We start from the raw sequence: 10,000 nt of genomic DNA on the forward strand, positions 1-10,000 counted from the left end.
TTGATTCTCAGAGGGCTGCCGTGCACATGACTTGAGATGCATTCATGTTATAAACAGGAAGTTGACCAGATATGAGCGTCCGTATTCATGATCTACTATCGTTTGTAGATGGTAGTCCGTATCTGTTTTATGGTAGTCCATCTTTAACATTTCTTACAAGGGGAGTGGTTAAATTGTTTTTGTGTTGCAGATTCAGTAAAGCCATCCAGGGACTTCCCTTTGGTCAAATCACCAGCATTTGGAACATCTTCTGTGGCGAAATCGTGAAAAACTACATAACAAAGATATCGTCTTTAACAGAAGCAGCTTTAGTTAAGAAAAAGAAAAAATGTTCGTCTCAGCTAGAGGCCTTGCTGAGAAGTCTGGAATATGTTTCCCCTGTCTTCAGTGCGTTTCTTCTTAATATAAGCTTTGGAGGAATTGGAGAACATGCTAAGAGAAGATCCTCCATGTCGTCTATAGGAACGTTACTGCTTCGGACAGTCACAGATGTTGTTGATCCTTTGTTCGAGACATCGCTAAAAGTAGCGCACGAAACAGTAAGTATCCAGAGCATAAACACTTGTACTAATCTGTCTGGATAAATGGATTGTGTCATAAATGTAATTTTTACTTTTCCAAGGGCAGCGAATTTAATAATTCAAATTCAGCAACTTGAATATTTCAAGGTTTTCTTAGCGTCCTAGTGCAAAATGACGGTGGCAGCCAAAGTAGAAGCCAAAAGGGAGAAAACGCCAGCCAGGGAAAGAGGCTTACGACATCTCCACATACATGCGCTTGTCCAATTTCTGGTGGCGGGGAAAACTACTTATGCTGTTTAAACTCACCTGTTATTCACATCTCAAAACAGTGTCACATTGCTCTTCATAAACTGTACATCATCATCATCAGCTTGTAATCTCTTTCGTTACTTTCTCGGTCCTTCGCTAAACGACAGAGTTCCGTCAGTCTTTGAAACCTAACGCGGCCCTTTCTTTGTCCCAATCCAGATGCAGAGTGTCTAACTCATTTTCTAGATGTGTCACTCCCGAGAAAACACTCGTTAAGTTCCGTATCAGCTGTGTTTTACGAGATGGGGTTATAAGCCCACAACAGTTCAACCACTTTGCTAGAAACAGCACAACGTAGTTCACTGACTGTTTTGAAAAATGTTCAATAACGAATTGTTTGATATCTTTTGAAGGAACAAGAATCAGCCTGCTTCTCTATCTTGATATTGCAACACGCCTTAGGAGAGTTAGAATTGTTTCTGAAGAAGTTTAATATTGTCGAAGACGACAGCGAAACAACCAAGATATTACCATCAATTATGTGGATTGAGGAGATAAGCGACTTTGTTCCTGCAAAGGCAAACGAGAAGTTGATCTCTGTTCTTAGTAAAGACAGAGGAAGGCTTTGCTACCTCAAGGTATGTGAGAAATAATTTCGTTAATTTACCGCATTATAGCTGACTATGGCGATGCACCCTATTGCTAGCGTGCGACTGCTATTTCCTATTACTTTTTATTTTCCATGTCAATGAAGTTTAGAGGGACAATTTGCCTGCAATTCTTATTCAATATTCCACTGTGTCAAAACGTATACTTCAAACAATAGGGAACGTACCAGGTTGTACAATACTTTAATACAAGTGTAACGCCGCAGTACGTTTCTTTTTTAAACAAAGTTTTAAGGTGTATATCAAAATCATATAAGCGTCCATAAGACGGACTGGGAGGAAAATAATGTGAATTTTTGTCTATAAACCAAGCAAACCGCCCACTGACGGATAACGATGTGGCTACATTGTGGAGAGACCCAACTGAACTTGATGCCGTTTGCTTGGCTGGAATAGACGAATGAAAATTTCTTACTATAAGAAGTTCTGAACAATACTTTTCGTTTTGGTAGAGTGCTCTATGTGTTCAGAACATCAGATCTATTGTACTCAAGAGAAAAGAGTTAGACAACGTTTCTGAAGGGAGCATGCTAAAGAGACTGGTGTCTAGTGTATGCCGCAGTGTCAATCATGTGCCTATCAGCAGTGCATCTTGGGATAGACAAGTACGTTTCTTTTTTTCAATTTAGTAAATGTCTCGCAGCGTTTGACTTTTGAGGTTGTAAGCCTTGAACTAGTGTAAACTGTAACCAAAGTAAAGCTTGGCACCTATTAGCGGCATAAAGACAGAACAACAATCGCACCTAAAGTTTTCCAGATGTTATATAAATGTCTTACAATATGACAACTATAGAAGGGAAAAACAGATTTTTTTAACGGCCGGCCGGCTTCGTTTAACTGAGGCGCAGTTACAGAAAGGTTAACCATTTCCAAAAACTAATGATTATTGAATAATGTTGTTATAAAAGACCCAGAAAAGAGAATAAAACAATTATCTCGGTCACGGCATGCAATCAAATCTCAAACAACTAACCTGTAATTCATTCTTGAGATTGGTTTCCACTTGATGAACCAAAAAGGCGATGGACGCCCAGTGCCAGTGTAATTATTATGTCCAACGTCCTTTCCGGCAGTTTAATTCGTAATGCTTTTTTTACCCCACTACTAATAGGAGTGGTCAATCAGTCCAGGGAATGCTCCAGTTGCACTCTGGGATTTGATTAGCAAGCATGCTGTTGTTCTGCTTCCTCTATGTTCTGCTGACCAGCAGCTACAAGTGGCTCGTCTCCTCATCAAGACTGTCACTCAGGAAACACAAATGGATGGAAACGCACAACCAGGGTATGTTAGTCTAAATGTGATGAGCTCTTTGGGGAGTGATCAACTTGTAATTTCCTTTTACAATGTTATTTCATTATCAAAGCGATGAGAGAGGAGACTAAAATAGTTCGTCGACAGTTTTTCCACCTGAGAGCGAAAGATCGCACGTTCATACCTTAGAACCTGGTTTCATGTCGTATCCACTCCCCATCCTCTCCCCTCCCCTCTCTTTTTGAGGTAAAACGTCAAAAAAACCACCGAAGTGCCGAAGACTCTCCCGTTGGTTTTAACCAATCAGAACACTACACGTGCAGTAACGAGCACACTGAAAGGTGTCAGCTGTCGCCCACTTAAGAATACGCCATGTTTATGCTCAAAGCGTGCAATCATTGGATATTGTTTATGTTTTAGGTGTATCACTATGATTGATATCTCCATGGTGATGATTCAAAGTACCGGCTTTCATGAAATGTTTGCTATGCAGTCCAGCATGGTGTGTGCTCTGTGGGGACACCTCCAGAGAGCCATCGAATCTAAGTGGTTAGTTAAAATAGCATTTGGTACACAGTCACTTTAATACATGTACCCGTAATTTTCTTTTGTTGTTCCAGTGTCTTAAGCTGGAACTTTTTAGTGCCTTTTTAAAGGACAAGGTCACTCCAAACAACGTATATTTTTTGTCAATGCTAAGAAAAACCTGGCACTAAGTTTTAGCCACTCAACTAAGTTTCAGTCTCGAAAGTGCGGGTTTTCCCTATGAAATTCGTCTCCAAAGAAGCCCAAAAACTCGACATCGTTACCGTCATTTTGAACAATACTCAGCAGCCAGGCCGCGTTTTCGTGACGTCCTTCCGTCCAAGAGATTTTGTCCAAATGGCTTCCGACAAGCCTTTTAACCACCTATCTGGGTTATGGCTGCTCTTGAGCCGTATTTTTTTTTAGCCAAACGAGCTTGAAAACGCCAGGAATGATAGTAGTGAAGATAGTGTCAGTTATTGGAAAGTCATGATAAACAGCAAAAACATTGGATTTGTTTCTCGTTTTTCTAGCAGTGTAGATGACTTAGGAGGCAGTTTGATGAAAGCTCTCACTGATATTTCAACGCCGGATTTCTCAAGCACTGGAAGTTTGGAAGAAACGCCTGATTATGGTAGTACCATGGATGATGATACAGACGATGACGATGGTGATGACGAAGATGTAGATGATAAACACGACGGTAAATACAGCTGACTTGTTGTTAAGGAATCTCCTTACTGTTATATGCAGTTGACTTTATCAAGTTGTAAAATGAGACTATTGACGCCAACGAAATTATCGAAAGCAGTTCCTTAAAAGACCACGTTCGATATATCAATATTCTAACGTGGCTCCGAGGCTTTCAGGACAAACTTCTATGTTTGGTGGTGTTTTCTTTGTATCTAAGTCTCTTTTGGGAACTGAGGGACAAAGGAAACTTTAAAAAAATGCAACTTTGTCCTGAAAGCCTCGGAGCCATTTTAGAATATTGACATCTCGAACGTGGCATATTAATGTCATGTTGTAACAAGATTTCGAGGTAGACTTTCTTATGTCGTATTTTGGTTCTCTTGAAATGATACATTGTTACTTTATTCACTATTGTCTTAAATGACTTAGCTGGTGATTTAAAAGTGTTTTCAATCACGTAGCTCTGGAAAGTTCTGATGACGATAATGACGACGAAAACCGGGATAAAGAAGAAGTGCAAGAAGGAACTCGGACATCTGGTGAACAGTGCTTTGGAGTACAAAAATTTCGTACGCTTGGTTGTGAACTTGCTGATATCTCAAAAAGTCTTTTGTTCGCCGATGCTCCTGTCATGAACTTAATTGCTTCGACTGCGGAATGCCATCGACTGTTGAAGGTTAGCGCCTTTACAATGTAGTTCTTTACAGTATGTCTTTACCTTCCATCTGTAGAGAATGGATGCCACATTAATCCACAACGTTTTCAGAGCTAGTATACTTCCCAAAAAAGGAACCCGTATTCAAAGGGTGGTGTTCACTTGAGTGTCGAAAAGTAATTGGTTTTGCATTAGTAGGCAACACTACAGGCACAAAAAACTTGGGCTACTTTTTTATTCACTCAGAATTAATTAAAACCAAAACCAATCGTGACCCACTTGCACACGTTCACCCGCGCTTCACGTCAGCTACATGAATTTACTTGGAGTTTTCATTGGTTCACTGGATTGTCTGTGTCCTTTGTGATTGGCTAGAGTGATTACTTTGACTTAACCCTAAGCCAATAGACCAATTTCGATATATTAAAATTCAGCCTAAAACAATAGACCTCGGCACGAGGCACCGGGGAATAACTGCAGAGTTTGTGGGGTTTATTCCCCGGGGCCTCGTGCTGACGTCTATTGTTTTAGGCTGAATTTTAATATATCAAAATTGGTCTATTGAAATATTGGAGGGTAGATGCCTTCAAGGTAGCAGAGGAGGAGAGCAGCAATCTCCTCTGCAGCGAGGTTACCATGGCAGCCCAGACACAGTCCACCTCCAGGCAACAGTCAACACAGCACTGTGAAAAGACAGTGTGTGGAAGATACACTTACTGTGCCTAAGTGGGAGGGAGAGAGGGCAGGAAAACCAAACAAGCAGGAGAGCAATTTACTACAAGCAAAGCTCATGGCATTGCTCCTAGAAGTCCTTACATTACCCCCTTCCCCCAACCCACCCCACATATCAGATAGGCCGCTGGCCAGCATTGGCTTGATTTTAACTTTGCTTAATTTCATCTAGCGGTAGCCCTATGAAATGTCTGCCAATCACTGCACTTGTTATTAATAGCGCCGTCGATCCATGGTATATACAGGGGTTTCATTAACGTTTTTAGCAAGAAGGCAATTGGTTTTCACGGACAGGCAAAACTTCTTTCTCTCTTCTTCTTTCTCACAAAAACTGACCTTAAGATGGTCAAACCAGGCAGGCAAAACCAACCTCACAGCCGGTCAATTTTCTTGGTACCTGGCCCTAATGAAACTCCTTTAAATAATGATCCTTAATACATAATGGCGTGTACACTTTTTCTCTCAGGTTCTGGGTCATCTACCTCTTGATTGGCTGTCAGATGACAATCACATTCGCTGCCTGATGGGCCTGTTCTCCTGTGACGTATTGCTAAATTCTAACATTTTCCAGGTGATTATTGAATATCTGTAATTGCACCAAGCGCGAATTCACTCAGCGCTCATTTTATGAGCGTGGTCTTGTAATTACATGTGTTATAAAGAATGATGTGGCTCCTAACCGATTATAAATACAAGCTTTTTAGTAGATTAAATCCTTACTGTATGTTCGGACAAATCTCTAGCTGTTTTGATTGTGGAACTAGAAGAACAAGTCGTGAAGAGCTTTTTCAGCATCCCAGAACATAATCCTAAGAAAAAGGTCCATTTTGAATTACCTCTTCAGCAAAGACTTCTGCCGTATTGTTTGGTACGATTAGCTCTGCCTTTGAACAGGACTTAGCTTTAAACGTTTACTACCGTCTTTATAATTCAACTTATGTGTAACAACATCTGTCTTAGGATTGTTCCGCTGACTTGTTAAAGCCGCTGGCGCTGAGTCGTCATCTTCTAGCAGTTATGTTTGATGGCTGCGTCACCAGACGAAGGTTTATATCACATCACGTGTTTGATTTTGAAGCTCTTCATAACTGGCTCATCGGCTCGGCTACCAAGCTCTGGCGACAGCACCACATGGTGAGGTTTTAAATTGACTTTACGACCGTTCCAGGAGAGGGAAATTTCTCAGCAAAGCTGTCAAACAAAATTAGCAAGTGGTGTGTGTTCTTAATGAAGGAAGTCAGACGCTAAGAACTTGTAAAGTAATTGTTGATGGAAGGATTATGCACAACCAAGGTGTAAAACTTGTTTGACACCAGTTTCTCTACAGCTGTAAAGCTGTATTATAAAGTAAATACAAAAAAAGCTTGATACTGCTTTGTTCTGTTATAAAGCACACAAGGAAGTGACGAGCGCACTCGAGAAATTTAGAGGAACTCTCGCCTATCGGCTTGCGTCAGTTCCCTGTGTGCTTTAAAACAAAACAAAGCACGGTAGAGCCTTTTTATTTATTAATTCAAATGTGTTTCCAATCAGTCAACAGCGACAGAGCGCACCGATTTGTACATGCAAAACTGATACAAGCTCGAAATTGTATTCAGACGACTTTCTGTTAAACCGGAAGTTTATATTGTAGCTTGTTTATCTCAGCAGGATCAAGCGTCTGTGAATGAAATAGATGTTATGCTCAAAGAAACCAGAGGACTTCTCTTCTCAACATTCAAGTACCTGCTTAAAGCTCCGCCATCACTAACCGCTTATGTTGGCCAGAGCACAATACAAAAGGTGTCGAATATAATATATAAAACCACAGAGTAGGTGTTATGATTAATGAAATCTAGTCCGACTCAGTCAGTAAAACTAGCTCCCAAGAAATCAGCCAATATTTATTGACAGCCAGAAATGGGAAATATATACAACTTCCGCGCGCGACACACCCCACCAGGGAGGCAAACACTTAAGGAAGCAATCTACCAGGGCCTTGGAGGATAGCCTACTTCTCCCCACCCCCTCTCAGGCAGGGTTTCACCCCAAAAGGGGGTTAGGTGAGGGGATATTTTTTTAGTACTTTGAAGCAAAGTAAACATTTTATTTCTAAAATGATCATAGTTGTATATTTGACGCTCAAGATCATAGTTGTATATTTGACGCTTGCTATATTTTCGCCTTTGTCTCTAGCTGAAAGATGACTTGCAGACGTTTTCTTTAGAAGTACAACAGTGTTCAAATAATTCTTTGAAGAAGATTATGAGTTCGAATCATGTAGTTTCAGGTGTAACAGCAGGAATCCTAGCACTGTGTGAAGAAGTAAGTGTATAATGCGTCTACAGTGTAGAAAATACTGATAAGGCAATTCTACAGTGTGCATTTTATCCGAGGATTACATTGTTATTTTTTATATACGTAAAAATTCTGCAGGTCCTTCAAAATGGAACTTTCAGGCCCCGTCTACACTGCGCCGGAGAAATTTGAAAACGCAGCCTTATCTCTACGGTTAGGCCTACCGTCCACACTAATCCGTCACGAAAACGAGCTTTTCGAGAACGCTCTTCAAACCGCAGGAATTTGAAAACGTCGGCGTTGCGTTTTAGTGTGGGACGGCAAACATTTTGAGAACGAAGCTTTTCGAAAACGATGACGTGATGATAATCATTTTATTTCATTACCCGAGCTTTTTCCAAACACAAATCTAAAATAACCTTTGATTGTTGCGTTTTCAACTTTCTCCGGCGTGATGTGGATGGAATACATTTGATGCATTTTCCCCCGCCCCCTTGATTAAGCGCCCCTCCTATCAGCCAAATTTCAAAATAAGCGCCCCCCCCCCCCCTCGAATAAGCGTTCCCTTCCCCTCCCCCCATTTCGTGGACGAGTAATGAGACAACAAAGGATGTATAGTTTTCGTCGTGTAGTATTAGATTTGTACATTGTTTCAGTTTGTGAACATGTTAAGTTTGGAAAAAAAGTAAGCTTTAGGAACAGCTTTTTATGTCGATAAACAGCTTATGTTGCTGTTTATGCGGATATGATGTATTGAAAAATGATCATGTCAGGCTACGATTTGGAAAAAATTTAATAAGCCCCCCCTCAATGAAGCGCCCCCTCGAATAAGCGCCCCCTGTCTTCTCATAAATTTGAAATAAGCGCCCCGGGCGCTAATTCGAGGATTTATGGTATTAATGTTTACCGGTACGTCCTTCTTCAGGTTGTCTCTAACAAGACCTCCTCTAGCAAAATGATAAGGATGTCCTGTGATGTCGCAATAAAACTTGGCCCTGCTCTGCTCGAGTTAGTGAGAGCAATTATCAGAACATCACAGAGAAAACAGAAAGGAAAGAAAGATCAAGATGTCGACAAAAACACGTTACACGAAGTTCTTTGTCAATCTCCCGTTTTGATCGATTGCTTCACATCTGTACTTCACATTTACGCAATTTCCGAACAGTCCAGGTATTCGGCTAAATTACTTTGTTGATATTTTTTGTTACTCCGCAGTGTCGACTTAGTCACTTTATTTATAACTAGTTATGGTTTTATATGATGACTGTTTAGGAAACTAAAGCGCGTAAAGGAGGTTTACAAGGAATGCAAGTTGCAGGATGTCTTTGACGTCATACTGACAGCTGCCATTCATCACGTGTTCAAGCGGGACCTACCGCGTTTAGAAATTGCATTTAACGACAGTGAGGTACATTTATGCTTCCTGCCGTTCACATTACCATAATGATACGATTTAGCGCCCTCTTTTCGATAAGCGCCCCCTTTCTAATAAGCACTCCCCATTGAGTGTCGTGGTTTTAATGAGCGCCCCAATATCGAAAGTGACACGGAAGTCATTGACTTTGAAAAAACGAATGAATTTTGAAGTCTGTTTTCTCAGTTGAAAGTAATGTTGAGCGTTATGACTATCAGAGCCCCTATCTGTTACAGTTCTTGAGTCAAAAGTATCTGTTGTGTTTTATTTAAGTAGTATTGTAACACATTCAGCTCTATGTGTTCAAAAGGAAATGAGGGATCCGTTCCTAATAGGCGCTCCTTCTCCAATAAGCGCCCTCCATTGAACCATCAAAATGAACCTACTGAAGCAATATGAGAACTCGATTCTTTGCAGTAAACCTTGAGCTAACGCTTTACTCAGCCATCAAATTGGCTCGTCAGATTCTAATATCCGATTGATAATGAATATTTATCAAAAAGTACTTGAAGTAGAGTTCTTAAACAATTACTGATTACTTGTTTTCTTCTTTTCTCAGGTTGCAAGTTTACATTCCAGTCTCCGATTTCTCAAAGTGGTGTGTTTGTCACGCTCAAATCTGGAGCTACATTTACCAGATGATTTTCACATTCGACTTCTCGCCTCCACACTTCACTTCTTGAGATTACTCGAACTTAACAATAACAGTTTTACCGATATTACGAAGAATACTGAGTCTTATGTTGAAAAGGAAAATGACGACTATCAAAGCAGAATGACAGAGGTGTTATTAGTGGAGCAAGGAAAGGCTTCATGGAGTGATGACGCTGTCGAACAGGGTTACTGTCTTGTAGTGTCATTACTTGAAGGATGTGAACCTGCTCTGCTTCCTGAGCTACTCGATGGACTTGGCGACGAAATTGTAAGTTGCCTACTGTATGTTGTGAGTAAGAACTACCTTTATGAATTAAGTGCATTGTTCACTTACGGATTAACTTTATACTTTTTTTCTTGT

At 40.6% G+C, this 10,000-nt stretch overlaps 1 protein-coding gene across 2 annotated transcripts in view; it reads left to right on the top strand.

Annotated features, from left to right (window-relative positions):
• The window catches only part of LOC110055972 (unhealthy ribosome biogenesis protein 2 homolog), a 33,911-nt gene that overhangs the window by 14,923 nt on the left and 8,988 nt on the right, over positions 1-10,000 (top strand). Inside the window, exons 13-26 of one of the 2 annotated variants that reach the window (XM_089274459.1) lie at positions 191-539; positions 1,184-1,408; positions 1,891-2,043; positions 2,550-2,719; positions 3,110-3,238; positions 3,748-3,917; positions 4,369-4,583; positions 5,761-5,865; positions 6,255-6,428; positions 6,942-7,076; positions 7,470-7,598; positions 8,497-8,741; positions 8,844-8,979; positions 9,545-9,907. In XM_089274459.1, coding sequence (XP_089130585.1) covers positions 191-539; positions 1,184-1,408; positions 1,891-2,043; positions 2,550-2,719; positions 3,110-3,238; positions 3,748-3,917; positions 4,369-4,583; positions 5,761-5,865; positions 6,255-6,428; positions 6,942-7,076; positions 7,470-7,598; positions 8,497-8,741; positions 8,844-8,979; positions 9,545-9,907 — 2,698 coding nt within the window. The remainder of the gene's footprint in view (positions 1-190; positions 540-1,183; positions 1,409-1,890; positions 2,044-2,549; positions 2,720-3,109; positions 3,239-3,747; positions 3,918-4,368; positions 4,584-5,760; positions 5,866-6,254; positions 6,429-6,941; positions 7,077-7,469; positions 7,599-8,496; positions 8,742-8,843; positions 8,980-9,544; positions 9,908-10,000) is intronic. The other variant, XM_089274460.1, reaches the window with a different exon arrangement.

Source organism: Orbicella faveolata, unplaced genomic scaffold, assembly GCF_042242905.1.
Source record: "Orbicella faveolata isolate gen_17 unplaced genomic scaffold, um_ofav_v1 contig_36, whole genome shotgun sequence".
Classification (NCBI taxonomy): domain Eukaryota; kingdom Metazoa; phylum Cnidaria; class Anthozoa; order Scleractinia; family Merulinidae; genus Orbicella; species Orbicella faveolata.